This window comes from Myotis myotis, unplaced genomic scaffold (genome assembly GCF_014108235.1).
Source record: "Myotis myotis isolate mMyoMyo1 unplaced genomic scaffold, mMyoMyo1.p scaffold_m19_p_1, whole genome shotgun sequence".
In the NCBI taxonomy this organism is placed as follows: Eukaryota; Metazoa; Chordata; class Mammalia; order Chiroptera; family Vespertilionidae; genus Myotis; species Myotis myotis.
In genome coordinates, this window is record NW_023416313.1 from 214091128 (window position 1) to 214114524 (window position 23397).

Consider the following 23397-nt stretch of genomic DNA (forward strand, 5'->3'; position numbering starts at 1 on the left):
CCCTTCCCTGTTGAATGGAGCGGGTCAATCAGAAGGCAGCCTCAAGGTCCCCCTGCCTTTCTCCAGAAGACAGCCTGAGGCAGCCTTTGTAGCTGGCTGGTGTGTCCCCTCTTTTGAGACACCCCAGCCTCACCCCCATGCTGCTGGTTGCACGTGAAGCCCTGCCCCTCAGTGCCCAAATGCTTCAGCTGCAAAGCCCCCTGCCAGCCCCAGGCAGAACAACCCACCTCTGCTAACTCTTGAACTCTAGAATCCCCTGACTCCTTCTACAAAAGATATTTATCTCTGCAATGCATGTAAAAAAAAAAAACTAGAAGCAATCAACATGACTAAAAACAGGGACTGTTAAATCCACAGCCTCAACTGAATGTTACATGGCCGCTAAGAATGACAATCCTGGAAACCAGGTAAAAATATCTACAGTTCATTTTGGGACAATGTAGACTACAGGGTAATGCTATAAACCCTATTGCCGTGATGTCAGATTGCGCCTGTACCTGGGCAAGGGAATCCAAAGAGATGGAAACCATCCTTTTGTAGGATATAAAGATGATGAATAAATGATTTTTAAATTTTAAAAACTCCCTTTTCATTGTGATAATGTGTACTTACAACAAATAAAATTCAGCCTAACCGGCAGGAGGAGCAGAACTTATTTTAAATTTCCATCTTAAATGGTTGAAATAAATAGAACGTCTGACTCTAAAAGTAATAGTGTTGCGTTAAACGCTACAGGCGTATCGTAATAGTGGCCATCATTCATGGAGTACTTAGCACATGCCAGGCTTGAGCTGAGTACTTCCGCACGCACTAGCTCATTTAACCTGAGTGACGGCACTCATGGGATTAACTAACGTAGGACTATGGGTAAGGAGCCAGCAGCCCAAAGAAGGGAAGGAAAGTGGTGCACCCAAGTTCAGAGAGCAAGGGCAGAGGTCTGTTTGGCCCTCAAAACCCAATGTGTGTGCTTTGCCCTTACGTTGCATAACTCATTCCTAACACAGCAAAAGCACTGGGGAGCATTAGTAACATAGAAGTTTGGTAAAGTCTTCTGCCTCGTTTAGCAGTGCAAGCATGCCCAAATACTTCATTTGGGTAATTTATACGAGTAGAAGTGCTTAAAAGCAGATTACACTTTTCACTTGGCCTATCTCTAAAATGCATTTAACGGGCTGCAGGTAAACTATGTGATATTTATTAAAATGGACTTTTATAGCATCCTAAAAAGCTGTGATGGCTTCACTGTGAATTTTAAATTTGCACTGCCTTTACTTTCACTCTGAAGACACAATTTATGGGATTCCTTGCTAATAATATATTTATCTGATTAGCATTTGATGGCCGGAGCTCAGCGGCTGACGCATCGGAACGGTGCCGTGTGCCATCTCAGAATAGGGAATGGGAGGGTGGACCACTCTGGAGAGGACAGGTGAGTTTACACACAAATTTGCAAAGCCATTCAAGACTTCAGGGAAACACTGCACTCACGTTTTGTCATTTGGATATGCAGTAGCTTGCAGGAAAATCGAATTAATCTTATACAACTGGGGCCCTAAAGTTCCAGGTAAGCCAAGTTGCTTTTATGGAATTATACTTGTAAGACCCTGAGTAAAAGTTGGCAGGATCCTACATCCCAAGCCACTGTAGAAAAATCACACCCGCGCCCCAACAGTGTTGTCTGCTACAATTAGGTTTAAAGTGCCTTTGATGAAAGAGGAAATGGAAAATTGTCGAAAGATGATAACTAGAGAGGGATAGAAAGCTAGGGGAATAATCCAGAATATTGACTTGGTTGGGACTAGACGGTAGTTATTGTCGGAGGTAGTCATTGTAAGTCAGTTAACCTCAGGAGTTATTTTACCGACAGTTAACGGAGCCCCATAGCGCACTGAGAACATGTCACTGGCATCATCACACCCCTATAATCTAGACGAGATCGACTGCAACTCCCATTTCATGTCAACCACCCACTAGATTTCTGGGTAACTGTGCCTTTCCGCCACCTCTCATTCAGAGTCCTGCTTCTGCTGAATATGCTTAATTTCTGGATTCCCCCCTCAACCAATCCCTGCTCTGCACCATGGCAGCCCTTGTGGGGGAATGTCAGTTCCTCCCACCTGCACAAACCACTCTGTCTCTCTGTCTCTCTCACACACACATTTACCTACGTTATCCACACATACACACACATCCATGCACGTGTACACACACAAGCACACCACTTAGAAGAGGCATACACTTGTGTGCACAGAACACTTGAGTAAAGATTTCGGCAAACTGGGAGCATTGGGGTGGTTACTTTACCAACTCACAGCCCCTTATACTGAGCCCTTGCCACCTCAGGGCATAAAATTCCTCTGAGCTCCTTAGCAGCAGGGGCGCTGTGATGCTTGCTTCCGTGTGTCAACCTGACAGGGTCATAGATGCCCAGACATCAAGTTAAACATTATTTTGAGGTGTATCTGTGAGTGAATTTCCCAAAGAGATTCGCATTTGAATTGGTGGACTCAGTAAAGCAGGCAGCATAACCCAGTCAGCATCACCCAGTCTGAGGGCCTGAATTGAAAGAAAAGGGGAGGAAGGTTGAATTCACTCAACCTGGCTGTTGGAGCTGAGACAGTGACCCTTTGTTTGCTGCTCCTGGCCCTCAGGCCTTCAGGTCTGGACTGGAATACCCATCTTGCAGACAGCAGATTGCAAGATTTCTCTGCCTCCATAATTATGGGAGCCAAATACTTATAAATCTCTTTCCGCATGTACAGGTGCATATATGTCCAGATCCTATTGGTTCTGCTTCCCTGGAATCCTAATAAAAGAATCAAAGCACACTTCACCCTGGGCCAGCTTCTGGCACCTTTCCCAGCCCCTTCCACTCTTCTCCTTCCCCCCAAAGTCATGATATCTAAACACGGCATTTTGAAATTCCTTGGGTTGTCTTGACTCCCTAAATGACTCAAGATACTTTCCTCATATAGCTCCCTTTCTGGGAATATTTCTGGTAGCAGGTGTTAAAATAACATGCTTTCTACCACCTACTTGTTCTGTGAATTGCTACCTGGTACCCAGGACATTACATAAACGTGACATTACGGACTTGAGAAAGCCCCGTAACAAAAAGAGTCATTACGTAAGTCTAGAACTGTTCCATCTTTCTGGGTACACCACTAATCTAAAGGATATATCTGGCCCGACCTTCTAAACACAGGGTGTAGTCCTTGGCTTGGGACCCAAACTATCCAGAGGTCCCCTCAATCCCCTGGCTCCCAGCTTTATTCAGGGGCAGCTGGTCATCCATCAATCACAAGATTTGGAGCCTAGAAGACAGTAGTTCAATAATCCAAGAAGACCATTGGGGGGAGTGCCAAGCACGTGACACCGTGTCAAAACAGTGGCCTGACCAAGACTCTGCTCAGTGGGAACTGAAGAGAGCCCTGCCAAGCAGAGGGAGTCCAAGATCATTCACTGGAGTGGGCGTGGAGGAAATAGCTGGAGTGTCACTTCTAAACCTCAGATATCCAAATTGAAGCCGGTTGGGGAAAAAAAATAGAACAAAGGCACGAACAGATGCGAGCTCAGAGTGCCAGGTGTCATCTTTGCTGTGACGGAAAAAGGGAAGAGGAAGGAGGGGACCGATTTCCTGGATCTATGGCCTTAAACATGGGGCCAATTCTGGGTCAAACACACTCAAATGATACTCACAACAAAAGCCTGCCGCCTCCACGAGCACCATTTCTGCACTGCTCTTGCTCCTTCTGCCAGACTTCTCACACCCTCTGCCCATTCTCTCTCACCTCTTGGCCACCCTCCTCCTCACCCCACATTTGCCCTATACACACACCCTCACCCACTCATGAAAGACCATTCCTTTCGCCTCCATGTGAAAGCCAGAAGGCTTCCCATTCCTCTCAGGGGAAGCTGCATTTTCACTCTGTGAGAAGAAAACTATCTTGGCCAGTAAAGTTCATCCTGCCACATGGAACAGGGAGAGGGGGGTGGGGTGGTAGATGATGTGACTGTATTTTTGTCAGAAATCTTTCCTCTTCATTCCAAGAAATGATTCTTTAACTCTGCTGGCTTCCTTTTTTTTCTTTTCAGCACAAAGGAAGCAGTTTAGCCAAGGATTATGAGCAATTTGGGAGGTACAATTTCCCCGCCAAGTCACCAAGTCACAAAGAAAATACAACTTGTCTGTGATAACAGGATCAGGAAAGAGTGATGGCCTGGCAGCTCACTGAAAGTTGCAGTGGGGACCACAGAGGGAATGGAACGCGGGGTCCAAGAGGAAAGGCAAAGCGCTCTCTTGCTGAGCTCCAGCAGCCAATCACAGGACATTCTCAGCCCGCATCCCAGCGGCGCCATCCCACGGGACATCGGCTTGTCCATCCCCCTCTCTACCCCGAGTCCACGCTCCCTTTCCTCTCTCCTAAACGCTGGCCACTCATTCTGTTTCTTCAGCTGAATTCTCTTCTCCCTGGTCTCTACTCCCTAATCTACAAACACCAGAATATCCCAGGGCTCCATCCTTGGGCCTCTCTTCTACATCAATTCTCACTCCCAAGCTGATCTCATCCCCACTGAAAGGACCACGTGCCGGTGACTCTCAAATTTGTAACACCAGATATCTCCCCTCAATCTCAGACTCATACCCAAATGTCTGTTCGATAACTACCTGGATGTCTGACAAGCAGCTCAAATGTAACATGCCCCAACAGAATATTTGGCCTTTTGCCCTAAACCTGTTCCTCTTCTCTTATTCATCTCAGTGGATAGGAAAGACATTCTTCCATCTGCTCAGACTAAAATCTTAGAATCATCCTTGAACTTTTATATAGACCCTCACCAGAGCCTACTGGTTAGACCTTTTAAATCTACCTAGAATGCAACCACTTCTTACCTCAATCACTGCTATCCTAGTACCAGTCACCATTCTTAACGATTGGACCACTGCAATACCCTCCCAACCAGTCTCCAAGTTTCCAACCAGTGCGCTCCCCTGGAGCTGGGAGTCAGAGCAGGCCATTTCCCTATACAAACCGTCCAAGGATTTCCAATCTCACTCATCTTAAGTTCCTACATGACTGGTCCCCTGCTGTGCCTCCTGTCTTATTTTCATTCTTAGCACTTAGTCATACCTGCCATTTCAAATCTCTATTTTATTGTCCAGAACAGGAGTCATCAAACTACAACACCCAAGACAGCCATCTGTTTTGTAAATAAAGTTCTACTGGAGACAGCCATGTCCATTCATTTCTGTCTTGTCTGTGGCTGCTTTAGTGTGGAAATGGCAGGGTTGAGTAGTGTCCAAGAGACCTATGCACCACAAAGCCTAAAATATTTACTATCTGACCACTTATAGAGAAAAAGTTGGCTGATCCCTGCTCTAAGAATATAAATTCCATGGAAACAGGGGCTTTGTAAATCTTCAATCACTATTTGTTAAATAATAAACAAGGTTAAGTGACTGGGTTTCTAACAAAGGTATTATGACATCCAAATGAGTGTTGTCCTGAAAAAGACAATAATTGTAATAATTACATTACTGAGAATAGATCCAATTGTGTGTGTGTGTGTGTGTGTGTGTGCGCACGCTGCAAATGGCTTCTGCCTCCTAAGAGAGGAATCTTAAAGTGACTCTCAGGAAAAACTATATTTTGGGTTAGGAAAACATTTTTTGGCAGATCCCTACCTGTCACTCCTGGGGGAGACCTATGTACAGTGGAGTTGCCCAAAAATGTTAGAGGTGTGTCTGCTCTACCTTTATACCCCCAGTACCGAAGAATTCCTGAAATACCCTATCATCCTATATAATAAAAGGCTAATATGCAAATTGACAGAACCACAGAACGACTGATCACTATGACACACACTGACCACCAGGGGTCAGATGCTCAACGCAGGAGCTGCCCCCTGTGGTCAGTGCACTCCCACAGGGTGGCGGGAGCCTCTCCCGCATCCACAGCAGCGCTCAGGATGTCCAACTGACAGCTTAGGCCCGCTACCCCCAGGGAGTGGGCCTAAGCCATCAGTCAGACATCACACAAGGGCTCCTGGGCTGCAAGAGGGCACAGGCTGGGCTGAGGGACCCCGCCCCGAGTGCGCGATTTTCGTGCACCAGGCCTCTAGTAGATGATAAAGCAATACCACTTCCTAAAACAGTCGATGACAGTGACCTTTATCTACTTGAAGGACTGTGTGTTATGGTGAGAGTTACAACTTTCTCAGAGTTGATTCTGACCTAGAATCAGAATAAACGGGTGGAAGTTCTAGAAAGGCAGATTTGGGGCTCAAAACAACTGACTTCTAATGATTGTAACTCTCCCACAATGAAGACATATCTCTGGATGAGAGGGACAGCTGTCATTCGAGGGTCAGGCAGAAGCTTAGCCATCATACATCGGAACAGCAGATGTGGGGGCTCCCCTCCCCTCCAGCCTCCCAGGCACTTTCCGAAGGACTCAGAAATTGGCTAGCTCTGTTTTGAAGAGGACACCACTCATTTAGATGCCTCATTTCCCGCATGTTTATTAAACAGCATCTCCAGAGTCTGCAGGTCATCAGAACAGGAAACATCTGCCGTTTATGAAAAGAGAGTATGCACCACATCGTTCGTTTGTTGTCTGAACCTGTGGTCAGAGGGCTGGGATTCTTGCTCTGGGAATTTGGGAATGGAGGAAAGAGGGATGCTGTCAAAAACATAAAAATGATAAGCTTCTCATTTTTATGCTCCTAATGATAAAGAGAGGCACTTTCTTCCCTTTTAAAAAACTTTTCATGTGGTTGCCATGGAGATCTGAGCTGGTGCCTGACTCCTGCTGGGAGACCCCAACTCCCTGCTGTGGTCCAGAGTCTTTCCAAGCATGGCCCATACTCTCAGCTTCTCCTCGGGGACCGTGGGGCCCTGTCTGCCAGTAGGCAAGTTGTGTCTTATTTTAGTCAAAATCATAAAAGGGAGTTTACACTCTCCTTTTGTTTTTTTAATAACTTTTTAAAAACGCTACATGGCACATTGTATGCATACACACAGTATAAGACAATGCCAATTACGTAAAATCACCTGAAATCCCAAAGAGCTTAAACATAATAAGGTTGAACAGACTTTCATTTTTAATGACCTCTTCTAATATCTTAAACACACTCTGGAAAATTCCATTGGTGCCTCTGCTATTTATGTGTGTGCGCTCACATGTACACTGCTTTTTATACACAACAGATCATAATGCACTTGATTTTTTAAACCTTCTTTTATCACTTGAAATGTCACGCCACGGTCATGGATCTTGAGCAACCAACATAATAACATCGACTATTCACTGAGAGCTAAAAAGGAGGCATCCTATTAACTCAGGCAATTCTCCTAAGACCCCAGCCAATACGTTATTATCTGTTATGATGCTTACGTTGCTGCTGTTATCTCTATTCTACAAATGGAAAAACAAATTATATTCAAAGATCCCATTGCTAGTAAGTGATAGAATCAGGGTTCAAACTCAGCCACTGTAGTTCCACGGCCTGTGCACGATGCCCTCGCTGAGCAATGCCTCTCATGCTTTTCAAAGGCGGTGGGGTATATTGTGGTGTAAATGTACCATCATTTATTCCTCAGTCCGTTTGATGGGCATTTTGATGGTTTGCGGTACTTTGCCATGAAGAGCTTGGACATGCCTCTGGTTAACTTCATGAGCTCATCTCCTTTCTCAGCAGATATCTCCAGCAGCAGGGTCTCTGAGTCAGGGACTCTGCTCTGTCCTTTACCAAGGCTTTCTGACTTTGTAGTGGCATGAGGTTGCCTCCTCCCCCCATTTCCTTGAAAATATCAAGTTTATCCCTGGTGATTTCAGTTGCAGTTTTTCATTATAAGAAGGTTAAACAAATTTTCATTTTTAATGACCTCTTAATTTTCTTCTTTTGAGTGATCTGTCTTCTCCAATGCCTGTTTTTTAAATTAGGGCACTTATTTTTTTCTGGTTAGCATCTCACAGCTCTTTATGTATGTTCCAGAGCACATCATCGTGAGCAGTAGATTGGCTCCTTCAACATCTGCCCTAATCTCCTCCTGTTGCTAAAAACCACACTTGCTAGACTCCCTTGCAGCTAAAATTTCAAATGTGATGTAATTCTACCAGTGGGACATGCTGGCAGGGATTTGAATGAGAAACTGAGTCAGCCCCCGAGGCACCTATGGCATTCACATTGGCTCCTGGGGGATCACTGGGCTCAGTGGGCCTTGTGAGCCAATGGTTCTGGCTGCAGCTTCCTGCTCTTGGCTCACAGCCGTGACCCTGGGGCCCAATGACCAGCAGAGGAGAAAGCAGCTTCCTCAGAAGCTTCCTAGGTGAACCCCAACAGCAGGTGCCTTGGTAGACCAGCTCGGGGATCTCCTCCTCCAGTCCTCACAAGGGTTTCATTCCTTGTATTAAATCCCTTCCTATTTAAGGAGTCAGAGTGGTCCTGTCATCTGCGACTGAACCCTGAGCACTAAATGCTGAACCATGCAAAAACACTTCTTACACATATTTTTCCAAGTTAGCCATTTGACTTTCAACATTGTTTCCACTGTTCCCCTGCCACTTAAAATGTTTATCTTCATATCTGAAAACTCTTCCTTTTTCCTTGTCTATAGCATCCTGGTAAAACTTCTTCCAGCGCAAATTGATAAAAGCTGCCTTTTCTTTCATTACAATTATCATTTACTACTAGAAGCCCGGTGCACGAATTCATGCACCAGTGGGGTCCCTTGGCCTGGCCTGAGGGATCAGGCCAAAACCAGCCCTCCAACATCCCTTCAAGGGGTCCCAGATTGCGAGAGGGCGCGGGCCAGGCCAAGGAACCCCACTGGTGCACAATTGGGGCCAGGGAGGGATGCGGCAGATTGGCCAGACAGAAAGGAGCCGTGGTAGGGCTCCAGGGCGTGTTGGCCTGTTTCGTTCAGTCCCAATTGGCCGGACCCCAGCAGCAAGCTAACCTACCGGTCGGAGCATCTGCCCCCTGGTGGTCAGCGCACGTCATAGCGAGCAGTTGAGCGACCTTAGCATATCATTAGCATATTATGCTTTGATTGGTTGAATGGACAACCAGATGACTGGACACTTAGAGTATTAGGCTTTTATTATATAGGATTTGCAATTTGTATGTGTGTATGGGAGTGAGGGGAGAAATAAGACAACTGCCATAACCATGTAGTCCCACTGATTTTTAAATGCCATCTACAGGCACTTGATTGTGGACTTTATTCCATGCCAGGGGTTGGCAAAGTTTTTCTGTAAAGAAACAGATAGGAAGTATTTTTGGCTTTCCTGGCCATACGGTCTCTGGCAACTGCTCAGTTCTGCTGGTGTACCACAAAAGTAACCAAAGACAATATGTAAATGGGGGGCAAGGCTTTAATTGGCCTTGGTTAGCTGACCCCATTCTTTGACCTACACTAGTTAAATACTGGGCCATTACCATGCTCCCTGCTTTGCTACAATTTCAAGTCCTTTCTCTTTATATTTCCTTTCAGATTTTTTCCTGGCCTATCCTTGAATATTTAACCCTCTGGAGGAACTTTAGAATAATTTTTTTTAAGGTAAGAATTATAATTGGAGTATAACTTAATTCACTAATACATAGAGAAGGAAAGCCATCTTTACAAAATTATCTCCCAATCCCCATCTACTCAAGGCTCCCATTAGCAAGAATTTTCTTCCTAGAAGGGCAGGAGAGGCACAGATTCTAATTCCAGCTCTGTCACTCCCCAGCAGTGCGATTTTGGGCAAGTCACTTCCCTGTGTTTCTATTTTCTCACAGGTAAAATGGGAATAACAGTGTCTCTTTTGTGGAGTTTTGGGAGGATTAAATGATTTACCTGGAATACAGGAAGCACTGTTCAGTTGGTGCTCTAAACTTCTTGTTCCATCTCTCAAATAATAGTGGTTTTGCTGTGGGGATCCTGACCATTTATAACTTGACCTGGTGCTAGTGTTTCACCATTAAGCAACATGAAAATAACTCATGGAAATTTTCCTAATATAATCTATTACTATTTTATTGTTTTGCTTATCCAGGACATATATTGACTTTTATCAAATGCCTTTGCCATGTGACCCTCTCTCCTTTACCCATCAACATAGAGAACTGCCTTAGCTGACTTCCACTACTGATCCCTCTTTGATTTGGTAAAATGGACCTCACTTGGCCATGGTGCTATCCTTTTCTGCATTGCTAGATGCTATTTGCTTATACTTCATGTAGGACTTGCATGTCAATGTTTTTAGGAAAGATTAGATTGCTTAGCTCATTGTTTTTAAATGATACCCTCACCCATAATTTTATACGAATGTTCTTGCTTCATAAAGATAATTCAGAAGCTTTACCTCTTTTTCCTCTATTCTAGAACACTTTTAAGTGGCCTAAGAACTATCTGATCCTCAGTAATTTAAAATTACTGAACTGGAAACTGTTTGTGCCTGATATTTTATGACAAATGGCTTAATTCATTCAATGATAACTGGTCATTTTCTTTCCCTTTTTTTAGTTCTTCTTGAGTCAGTTTTATTAAAGCCTTTTTTCTTAGAAAAGCATGCATGTAGCCTAATGTTTCCATTTCTGGGAAGATAATCTGCACTCAGGTTTACTGCTTATAAAAAAAACCATAAAACTTTTCTAGTTCATACTTGTTTGCTGTTTATTATTTTGCTCATTAGTTTTATTCAGAATTTTTAAATAAAAATAAAAATAGTCCATTGCTCTATACACCTCACTCTGCTTCTCATAGAGCCTTCCACTCTCTCCCCTCACCTACCCCAGTGGAATGAATGCACAGTCTATGACAGCCCTAGAAATGCCATTCAATACAAGCACAAGCCCCCCATGCTACATGAGCCAGGTTACAGGAAAGGAAGAAAAGCCAAGAAAATCAGTGGTTGCTGGGGCAGGCAGGAGCCTTGTGAGGCTACAAGAATGACTCTCAACCCTGACTACACATCAAATCACCTGAGATGCTTCTAAATTAAATGCCAATGCCTGGACCGCTCTCCAAACCAAATAAATCAGATCCTTTGGGGTAGAACCTGGGCATCAGCATTTAGGTGTCCTCAGATGATTCTAATGAGCATCCACAGCTGAGAACGAGGCTCTGAAATATGGAGGGATATAAATAAAGTTTTAAAGGAATGTGTCCACATGACCTCTAGCCCACATCCAACACTCAAAGACTTGAGCCCTAGCCCAGATCAGTCCCAAAGGTCAACTTAAGGGGTTCTGTCTCCAACACAATGGCTCAGATCTCTCTGTAAGAGTCTGAGAAACAGGATCACATCCTCACCACTAAACACAGGCTTCAGGCATTAGAAATGCCTCTGGCAAAAAATATACACAAAAATATAAAAATTATCTCCCCTGGAAGCGGAAGAGCAGCGCCTGAGGCATAGAAACCAGAGTTAGTCCCTGTAGCTCAGTGCTTTCCTCCACTCCTGCACAAATTCACTACTTCCTCTGAAAAAGACTTAGCATCATGGAAACAAATCCTGGAGTAAGATTCCAATGTCTCTCATTCATGCTCTCGATGCCATAACACCATTTATGGCTCAGAAGAACGTCGCTGGTCATCTCAAACAAGATAGGGTCGCCTGGCTGGCGTGGCTCAGTGGTTGAGCATCAACCTATGGACCAGGAGATCACGGTTTGATTCCCAGTCAGGGCACATGCTGGGGTTGTGGGCTTGATCCCTAGTGGGGAGCATGGGGGAGGCAACCAATCGATGATTCTTTCTCATCATAGATGTTTCTATCTCTTTCCCTCTTCTTTCCTCTCTGAAATCAATAAAAATATATTTTTAAAAAAGATAGGGTAGAAACTTTATGGAATAACTACTCTCCACTCAACTTCACCCCACTCTCCACAATACCCAGTTATCTTTGGCCAACCCAACAGTCAGTTTTTCCTATTTTATTCTTCCATTTTTTGTAAAGCTAAGTAACTTATCTGTTGTGCTGGATAACATGTCAGCTAGTCAGCCCTTTAAAATTCACCATATTGAACCTAAGGGTAGTCTTATACATTCCATATGCTAATCAACAGCAACCCCCAAACCTCCAGCTTCCCTAATAATTCAGGATGGAGTCAGACAGACCCATCCATGAGCCAACACTCACTGTGTCTGCGTCCTTGGGCACATTTTCAAGGTTCAGTTTCAAATATTACCTACCTCATGGGGTTGTTATGAGGATGGAATGAGATAACTCATGAATACTGCTTAACGTAGTGTCTGCCACCTCGTAAACACTACATCCATTCGCCCCACAGCTATTGATATGTTGTGTTACATATTATGCATCAAGGACCACGCGAGGCAGGACAGACACAGTGGGGCGTCATCAGCCTTGATCCTGGCTTCCATGGAGCTGACAAACTAATTCTCCATAGAGGCAGGCTGTGATTTCAAGATGCTAGGAATAGGAATGACTTTTTTGCTACTAAGAAGAAACAGTGTGAGTGGCACAGCAAGAGTTCGGGCTCGCTGATTCCCAAATGGCAGGGATCTGCACAGTTTAGGAAACAACACAGCACTGAAGGGATGGGTAACTCTCTGACTTCTATGAAACCTGAAATGGCAAAGATGGCGGGGCGGGGGGGATGGGAGGGGGAGCGGGGGAGTGTGGACACAGGCTGAGATGCTGGCTCCCTGCTCCCAAGAAGCCTTCCCAGTGCGTTTAACGTCTACTGAAGTCACCTCACTTCTGAGGGTTTCCGTCTCTTCCTCTGCCAGACAAAGTCTAAGGCCCCTCTGGCTCTGACATGTTACAGTCATGTCAGTCTTTTTCCCCTAAAAAGCCATGTGGATCGGGTCTACCAGCTTGAATAGAGCAGTACTGAAAGTAACTAAGCAAAATGCCTTTCCACAGATGGAGATGTTAGTGCAGGTCACTGGCTCCAATATGCACAGACCCCTTCGCCCTTAATAACTTAATCCCAGTTGTATTTGAAGTGTCCGGGAGCCCAGCTAAAAGACTGTAGCTCCCAGCTTCTCCGGTGACTCTGGCCAGAGTTTTACTAAATTCCAGTGAATGACACACACGTTGGTCTTTCTAGCATCTCTTCTTAAATGGGAAGGAAGGGTCAGGCCCTTTTCCCCCTCGTGAACAGCAATTAAAAAAAAATGGACTATGTGGGAAGTAAAATGCTCCTGAACCATGAAAAGAGGGATTTTCAAAAGTCAGTTGTTTAAACAAACTTTTGACTTAAGCATCACCATGACCCAGCAAGCCATGTGCACTCCCTTTAGAGGATTAAATTAATGGTCCCTATATCATTTACACTACTAGGGGGAAAGTCATCCGTTAGACTAATTGTAAGTTTTTCGCTCAACAGTCACTCACAAATGTTTATGGTCACTGAAGATTTCCCATGCACTCTTCTATGCTCTCTGAAAAACAGCTCAAAATCCCCGTGCTATAAGGTACATTTTTATTGGAAAATGTAATGCAATACTCCAAACAGAAGAGTTTATCTACTTTCACTCGGATAAAGGCATCTGTATTAGACAGGGTTCTCCAGAGAAACAGGACCACCAGGATATATACACACAGAGAGAGATTTATTTCAAGGAATTGGCTCGCACAATTGTGGATGCTTAGCAAGTTCAAATCTGTGGCAGGCCGGCAGCTAGAGACCCAGGTAAGAGTGGCCGTTTAAATCCAAAGGCAACCCACTGGCAGACTCCCGCTTCTCCCAGGAAAGTCGGTATTGGGGTTTGGGGTAGGTTTTTTTTAAAGTCATTTAACTGATTGGATGAGACCCACCCACATTATGGAGGGTAATCTGCTTTACTCAAAGTCTACTGATTTAAATGTTAACTCTTAAAGCAAACAAATAAATAACCTTCACGGAAACGTCTAGAATAATGTTTAACCAAATAGCTGGGTACCATGGCCTAGTCACGCTAACACATAAAACTATTCATCACGGTGTCTTAGTTTTATGTGCAAACCTTAATTACTTGCAAAAATAACCAGAGTTTGTGTGAATCGGTCATAGAGGATGTGTGGGAAGAGAGCTCTGGAGGTGTGTGCTTGCCTTCGGTTGAGAAACCGAACTTCAACTCACCCTGCCCTGCAAAATATTCTCCAATTGTTTGGGATTGTTACCCGTTGCGCCTAGGGTTGAGCCAAGTACACATCTAGTCTCCACAGCATTTGGAACAAGGCAAGAGGGTAGAGACACCCCCAAATCCTCCCACATGTAAACAGTCTGACCCTATATTCACACAGCATCATGAGCAACTGAGGAACCCTGTGAGCCTCCAGGGCCAGAAACTGTGCAGGCCCACCTGGGGAGGATACCATTGTGTCCCTCACACTGCAGAGCCATCCATCAACACAGGAAAGTTCTAGTACCATGTACTTACAGGAAATCGTATCCTCTGCCTGTGTCTATCAGAGCCATCCAGTTGAGTGGCTGATAGTCTGTTTGTTACCAAACACAGAAGTAAATCCATTGCAGCGAAAATCACAGATCCAAAGTCCAGGTGCTCCCCAAAGCACACGGTACCCCTTGCACATAAAATATTCCATATGGGCTTAAAAACACTCCCCACATTGTGTCAAATACATACCACACAATTGGAAAACATTAATCAGTGCAATCTGTTGAACAGATGCAGAAAGCAGTAAACTGTCTTTTCAGTGTAATCTTCAAATCACTTAATTCTATAATGTTTCCCTCTCCCCATGAATGTAACAGCTATAAATATCCTGTTGGAACAAAATCACTTCAAATGTCTTGCTCAACAGTCCCCCATCATCCCTCAAAGTATCTGCATTTTTCTTAGTTGAGTAATAATTACCAGTTCCATGGAGCATCAAATTCAATTTCATTGGAGAAGGAAGGAGAGGAGGAGGAAGGAAGAAGAAGTTGGAAAAAAAGGAGGGAAAGAGTAGGAGAGGGGGGAGCAATGAGGAGAAGGAGACGGAGAAAGATGAGATGGAGGGAGAGGAGGGGAAGAGGAGAAGGAGCTAAAAGAAGAGGAAGAGAACACATTTTAGAACAGCTTCAACTTATCCATGAGCTTTAACTAAGCAAAAAAAACTATGTTCAGAATATAATGAAATTATAATACTTCTGACATACAAGGAAAACCAGGCTTTCTTTCAAGTGAAAGTAAAATATTAACAAGACAAAAGGAAAATGTTAGGAAGAATCCACCTCTGAGCAAAAACTATAGAACACTGGTTTCGAAATCCTACCTCCTGATTCTAGTCTAGCTTATCGCAATGTTTTGATACCATGATCTTTAAAATATTACTAGCAGTGCTGTGTGATAGACAGTCCTTATTAAGCAGGCCACGTATAATGGAAGAATGGAATCTAGGTGTGTCTGTGTTACTTAAGATGAAGTAAAATACCACTTGCAAAGCGATTTCACTTGATGAAGCCATATTTCGCTCGAGTTAAAATGTACAAGGCATCGTATGATCATGTTCAGTATGGGAAACAAGGGCGGGTGGCAAACCACATTGACTTAGAAAGCAGTTACCTCTTCACCTAAGCAAGATTTGAAATAAATAAACACGGATTGACAAGTCACGGAATTTCACAAATAAATAAATAACCTTCACGGAAATAACCTTCACAGTGAGAGCTACGAGGTACCTCGGTGACCAGCCTGGCTACCTGGCTTTACAGAGGCAGCAGCTTCAGTGCAGAGGGCTCAAGGGATTCAGCCAAAGGCAGACAGATGAGCAGCAGAGCGGGCATTCAACCCAGACACGAGGACTCAAGGACTCAAGTGCAAACCCTTGCCGGGGAGCCCCTCCAGGTGTTACTTTTCAGTGTGTGCTGCAGCCTGAATGTCTGTGTCCCTCCAGATTCTCATGGGGAAATCCTAATGCTCAATGTGATGTGTTAGGATGTGGGACCCGTGGACCGGGTGGGGCCCTCATGAATGGGATTCGTGCTTTTATAAAAGAGGCTCCAGACAGCTCCTTAGCACCTTCCACCAGGTGAGGACACAGTGAGGCGTCCCTGCTGGTTATAAGCTGCCCAGGATGTGGTTACCGTGTTACAGCATCCTGAACGGACAAAGACAGTGTGTGAAGTAACCCTGGCAATTTACAGAGTGTTTTTCATCTAGAGCAGCGGTTCTCAACCTGTGGTTCATGACCCCTTTGGGGGTCAAACGATTCTTTCACAGGGGTCGCCTAAGACCATCGGAAAACACATATATAATTACATATTGTTTTGTGATTAATCACTATGTTTTAATTATGTTCAATTTGTAACAATGAAAATACATCCTGCATATCAGATATTTACATTACAATTCATAACAGTAGCAAGATTACAGTTATGAAGTAGCAACGAAAATAATTTTATGGTTGGGGGTCACCACAACATGAGCAACTGTATTAAAGGGTCACAGCATTAGGAAGGTTGAGATCCACTGATCTAGAATATATAAAGAGCTCGTATGACTCAACTAGAGGCCCGGTGCACGAAATCGTGCACAGAGAGGGTCCCTAGGCCTGGCCGGCGATCAGGGCCTTCTGGATCTGGGGCCTCCCAGCTCTGGGGCCTCCCTTCCCTGGCTGCCAGCTGTGGGCAGGGGCATTACTTCATTCTGCACCATCCCATGGTGGTCAGTGCACATCATAGCAAGTGATCGGTCTCCCAGTCGAACTCCCACAGGGACAATTTGCATATTAGGCTTTTATATATAGAGATAGATAAGACATACAACGCAATTTTTTTAAATGAGCAAAAGATTTGAATTGAGATTTCACAAAATAAAATATATGAATGTCAAATAAGCCCTTGAAAAGATGCTCAACATCTAATGTACCTACTACACACCCACAAGAGAGGATTAAAATTATAAAGAACAACAATATGAACACTGACAATAATGTAGAACCTCTCAAACACTGCTACTGGGAGTGTGAAATCATACCATCATTTTGGAAAACAACTTGCCAGTTTGTTCTCAAGTTAACACATTGTTTGCGGGTAGTTTTTATCGCGCGCTAACAGGTGGTGCAGGCCATTTTTGCAGTTGAATAGATTGATTACCATTATACCTGGAAGTACATACATAATTCACCATTGTATGTGTTAGAGACCCAAATTTTGTCCTTTGGAATTCATATATCTGCATGTTAACATCCCTTTAGAGCAATAAAAAGGTATAAAAATAAACGTATTTATACATTACCCGCATTCTACCGCTAGTCTATAAAAAACGTATTAATACGTGTCCCGCGCTCTACTACCAGTCAACGTAAAACGTATAAATATGTTTCCCGCATACAATGTGTTAAATGTACACTTCCCAAAAGATCCAGCATTTTCACTCTTTGGTATTTACCCAGAAGAAATGAAAACATAAGTTCACACGAAGACTTGTCCACAAATGTTCATAACAGCTTCATTTGTAATACCAAAAATTGGGAGGACAATCTGTGGTCTAGCCATACAATGGGATTCTCTTTCAAATAAGGAGCAAATCACTGATATACACAGCCACATAATCAAATCTCAAAAGCATTATGCTGAATGAAATAAACAACAATTCACAAAATAGTACATAGCATCTGGTGCCACTTCTAATGTGTTTAGGAAAAAAGTAAATTTATCAGTAGTGGCAGAAGTCAGATGAATGGGTTCCCGAGATGGGGAGTGAGAGGAAATACTGTACAGGTGTACAAGAGAGCTTTCTGGAGTGATGGAAATGTTTGATATTTTGTTTGGGGTCTTGGTTACATGAATGTATCCTTTAATCAAGACTCATTGAACTATATACTTAAAATTAAGAACATTTTATTGTATGTAAGTTATATTTTAGTAAAGTTAATTTTTAAAAAAATATGTAGGAACTGAACTGGAAATCACTTAGACATGGTTTAAATTTAAATTTTGTCTCTGTAATCTGATTTATTCTAATATTTCGTTTCTTGAGTTTAATAGTAATACAAAATTTCATGTCAGTTTAGCCTATATGAAATGATTATAAATTTCAAAATTGAAGAATCAGTTCATTGAAGCTTTAAACTTTCAAAAGAATTCCAGAATTTACTTTATCCACATGAATGACTAAGTTGTTTCTAGGACGTACACTAATTCTTAAATATAAACTATACTGCATGACAAATATGCTCACCCATACTTAAATATAAATGTATTGGTAGTTTAATGATATAAATGCATCTAACCACACAAAATATTAGATCCAATTCTATAAATTAGCAACTAGCTAAGTGTCCCCCTTTTCTGCATAGAAAAAAAAAAATTCATTCATTGACCTTTAATCTCTTCCCAGAGACACATGAGAAGACAGACCAGGAAAAGCACATGATATGAGATAAGGAAATTTGCTTCAATTTCATCTTTAGACCCACTTACAGCATTGGCTATAGGGTATTTTCTTCCTCCTTCCAGCCATCTGGAGAAATGTTATAACCGAGAGTTATAAGGTTATATGACTGAAAGTGGATCTGAAAGAATTTTTTAAAATGCAGATAACCCAATTAATCTACTATTATTTATTATTGCAGAAATGGCTTTAGAGGTAGTTTATTAATGAGACAATTTTCAAATCATTCCATTCATCGTATCTATAATTTAAAACCATCATCATAAAAAATGAAAATAAAAAGTACTTTTTAGAATAACACATTGAAGTGGTCTTCAAAAAGCAGCATTTCTAGAGTTCTTTAGTTTAAGACAAAGACATCAGCTCACTTAGACACACATCGGCATTAATAAATACATTTCTGAGATAATCAAGTTATTATCACCTGCATGATCACTTCCAAATAAGGTGACGAGGGCGGTCTCAACATTAACACCAAGTGTCAAGGTCTGGACCACCCAAAGCGCTCCTAGGGGTGAACCAATGTACCATCTGAAGAGTAGGATACACACCGGGTGATGTTAAAGATTCACCTGTTTTTCCCCTTGGAACTAGTTCTAAAAAAAAAAAAAAAAAAATCTTCCACATGATCAAATAAAAACATATTTCTTCTTCATTTACTCTTCATTATTTTTAGCCTCCAAAGGCTTATATATCAATCCATCAAAAAAAAAAAGAATTGGCTCTGAACCAAACCAAAAAGAAAGAAAAAAAAATCCAAAGTGTGTTCTACGGTGCTCTGTGAATATTAGGGTGTGGCATCCACGTGAAAGTTGTCAAACTGTGCAAAATCAAAGGAGTGAGTTCCAATCGCAGCCCAGCCATTCTTGGGGAAATTCACTGGGACCTCTGACCACAGGAGCTTGCCATTCAACATGCCGGCCGAGAGATGACCCTGGGGGCAAGAAAGGCGACCCTTGAAGACATATGAAAATGATCGCCCGGAGTCCATTTCTTAATAACCTGTGGCCCACCCACTTAGCGGAGCAAACACCCTCCTCACTTAAGACTTCCTGCAGGAAAACAACTCCATGGGTTGGAACAAAAGTTTGAAATACAGGAACAATATTCTCTGAGGAAATTCTTATCTACCTATGTAATAGTTTTCAAGGCACAAGGAATATCACAATACTTCCTTGGACTCCACCAAAATGTAAAACCCATAGAAATGTGAAACTTTTCTTATAAAATTTTAGACAAGAGCCCACTGAAATAAAAGAAAAAACATTTGTTTTTTACAAGTGGTTGTATGTGCATGGGTCGTGGGCATACATGAGTAATGGAACCAAAATGTCCATATATGTAAGTCCTTTCTGTCCCAGTGTACAGAATATAACTTCAAAGTCATATGAAGAGCCCAACCTTAGTTAGAAAACTAGTCAACATCAGTGATGATTGCCAGGGGCAGTAAGACGGGAAGAAGCATAGAAATGACTTAGCAGCCCTAACTGGGTTGGCTCGGTGGATAGAGCGTCGGCCTGCGGACTGAAGGGTCCCAGGTTCGATTCCGGTCAAGGGCATGTACCTTGGTTGCGGGCACATCGCCAATAGGGAGTGTGCAGGAGGCAGCTGATCGGTGTTTCTCCCTCATCGATGTTATTAACTCTCTATCCCTCTCCCTTCCTCTCTGTAAAAAGTCAATAAAATATATTTAAAAAAAAAAAAAGGAAATGACTTAGTGGTCACTGACAGAGGAAGATAAAGTAACATCCTCTTCATGTGGCTGCCATTCCTACTTAGTTAAGGGCCTGGCACACAGTGAGTAAATGCTAGCCGGCGCTTCTTTTCATTATTATAGTACATTTATGAGCATATATTCACAGCGTGCAATTATAGCTAAACATTTCAAACTAGCTAATTTCAAAGGATGAAGAGCTAAAGATCCAAAGCACGAGGCCAAGAACTAAAATTAAATCTGTTTTTAAGTCTATAATGCAATAGGCTTCAATTTAGCTCTTTCATTTTACAGATGGAGACACTCAGACTGAAGATTAAAAACCAAAGTCAAGACTTACCAGCAGAGCTAGGAATTGAATCCTAGCTGTCCACACGTATCCCTGTTACTATACACATGCACAGCCACCCCAGCTCTAGACGTGCTCATTAAACATCTCCTGCCACGTATGGAATGGTGAATATTAACACAGACCCAAGGGACTCACATACACAAATCATATTAAGCACAACACCTGTCTAACAGTACCTCATCTCCTCACCACCCCCTACCCCCCCACTCCCCAGGCATTGGCCAACCTGGCCGAGCTGCTCCTCACACAAGGCCAGTCCCAGCGGCACCCTCAGATCAAACATTGCCCACTCCAAGGGGTCTTACCTGACCTCTCTATCGAGAAAATCCAATCTGGTAAGCTACTTTATCTCGTTATTCCATATTGTTATTCATAATTTTATTTATTGATTTATCTACAAGTTCACTGCCTTAAGAACAAGAGTCAACCAACTATGGCCCACAGGCTAGCCACCTGTTTTTATAAATAAAACAAGAGGCCCGGTGCATGAGATTCGTGCACTCAGGAGTGGGGCAGGTACCTCAGCCTGGCCTGCACCCTCTCACAGTCCGGGAGCCCTTGAGGGATGTCCAACTGCCGCGGAGGTGGGAGAAGCTCCCTCTACCACCGCTGCACTTGCCAGCCGTGAGCCTGGCTTCTGGCTGAGTGACACCCCCCCTGTGAGTGCACACTGACCACCAGGGTGCAGCTCCTGCATTAAGTGCCTGCACCCTGGTGGTCAATGTGTATCACAGCAATCGGTCATTCCACTGTTCGGTTGATTTGCATATTAGCCTTTTATTATCTATATATATAAAAGGCTAATATGCAAAGTGTTTCCTTGAGAGTTCAACCAGGAGACTGGAAGTTCAATCGCTCACTATGACATGAGCTGACCCTTGTGGGGTGGGCGAGCAGCGGCAGTGACGGTAGGGTGCTGAGAGAGCGAGGGAAAGAGGCGGCGGGAGGCTGGGAGGCGGGGGGTGGATGGGAAGAGGGAGACCACATGGTGGTGGTGTGTGGGTGGTGAGGGAAGGAGGAGGGGGAGTGTGCAGGCAACCTGATCAGCCCTGATCACTAGCCAGGCCTAGGGACCCTACCCATACACAAATTTCATGCACTGGGCCTCTAATATAGGATACTAGACAAGCAGAGCAATATAAAGAACAGAGAAATGTTCAGAAACAAGCCATGCACATGTGATGATTTATTACATCAAAAAATGCAGCCTTCAAATCATGGGCAAAAGGACAGTCTATTTAATAAATGATGATAGCTATCAATTTGCTTAAAAAGATTATATCGGGCTCTTCACCTTATAATTCACAAATAAATGCCAAATGGATTAAAGACTTAAACATAAAACGCATCCCAAACTTTATTTAGTTTGGAGGCAGGGAGAAAAGCTCCTAATTTAAAGAAAAGGGATGCCTTCTTAAACAAAATATAAAACAAATGAAGAAAATGTGAAATATTTGACAATACCAAAATTTTAAATTCTATTCATGAAACATACCATAAGCAAAATTAAAATACAAATCATGAGAACAAGAAAACAGGAGAAAATATCTGTAACACATATAACAGACTATCCAGAATGCTAGTATATAAGAAACTCATTTAGGTCCATCAGAAAAAGACAACACAGTAAGAAAATCAGGAAAGAATTCAATGGGTAACTTCAGAGAAAAGTTATATAAATATAAAATGGACAATAAATATAAAATGTACAACCTCCCTAATTATCAAGAAAATATAAATTATATCTATCAGCTTGAAAAAAATCTTTAAAACCGGATAATATCAAATATTATTATAAATGCTATAGAATTGATACAGTTTGACTAGCAACAGGGTAGTATCTGTTAAAATTTAAAATGCAATTCCACCTCTAAATATCTGCCTAAACAAATAATAGAACATGTGTACCCCAAGAGGCACATAAAAGATCTCTCCCCTCTATCTGCAAAAAGGCATCCTTCACATGCCTCAGTTACCTGTACAAGGAAAGAACTGGGAACAAAGTTATGCCCATCAAGTATGTATAGTTAAGTAAACTATGATGGTCCATACATATTGATACTGCCTGGAAATTTAGTATTGTCGTTTTGGTGATTGGGTAAAGGAAGAGAACAAGTTCAAAAGGTTCTCTGAATTCCACTTTTAATCTCTATTGTAACCTGTTATGCCAGGACTATCTTGGCAGAGAGAAGCATGTTTATACAGAAGAATTTCTCCACAGAGCATCCCTTAGAAGCATGTCAATCAACAACTCATGATCAACCAGTGATTCTGAAAAATATTTTTAGAGGCCAATGGTACTGCAATGAACCTGGTATCTTCTCTGACAAATATATTCATGGAAACCAACTTTGAAAACATTGTGCTTACAGTAAAAAAACAAATTATATTCAACCATCAAAAATAAAGTTATGACACTTTGCTTAAACCTATAAGCTCCAATTACAATCTTCATTCAAGCAAAATTGAAAAAAACAGTTGAATTATTAGGTGGGAAAGTCAACAGCTGATGGCTCTCCTGTGGGTTTACCCTGACACATACTACTATTCCAGGGAGTGGTGGTTTGCTGGTATCATGCCATGCTTTCTGCCTATTTCCACTACTTATCACCACCACCACCACCCCATCTATTCACAGAAAATGCTAGAAAGGGACAAGAGAAAAACATCTTACCTCCAGGCATGCTGATAAGCAATACTTACCTTAATAGTTAAAGTGAGTGTATACCATTCTTGTGCTGTAACCTCAGCTTGCCCTACAGCATATATGAGCCATCCAGCTGCAACACAAAAAGGTTATCTAAATCACAGAATCACAAAACTCAGTGGGGGCTCTCAGGTGGCTTTTGTATGTAGTAGAGTTGACCTTAATAAACATCGACCTTTCCAGATCCACAAATGATTTAAAACAAAACATCTTTCATTCGAGCATGCATTCAACAAGCACATATTGAGATCCTACTCTGGACCATATACTACCTGCGAAAT

The 23397-nt window shown here is 42.7% G+C and overlaps 1 protein-coding gene across 3 annotated transcripts in view; it reads right to left on the reverse strand.

Annotated features, from left to right (window-relative positions):
- Positions 1–17773: 17773 nt before the first annotated feature.
- Positions 17774–23397, reverse strand: part of GALC (galactosylceramidase) — a 43102-nt gene continuing 37478 nt past the window's right edge. For all 3 annotated transcript variants that reach the window (XM_036314718.1, XM_036314726.1, XM_036314734.1), the window contains 2 exons: positions 23113–23189; positions 17774–19277 (listed from right to left, as the gene is read on the reverse strand). In XM_036314718.1, the coding sequence (XP_036170611.1) occupies positions 19131–19277; positions 23113–23189 (224 nt within the window). In that variant the 3' untranslated portion in view covers positions 17774–19130. The remainder of the gene's footprint in view (positions 19278–23112; positions 23190–23397) is intronic.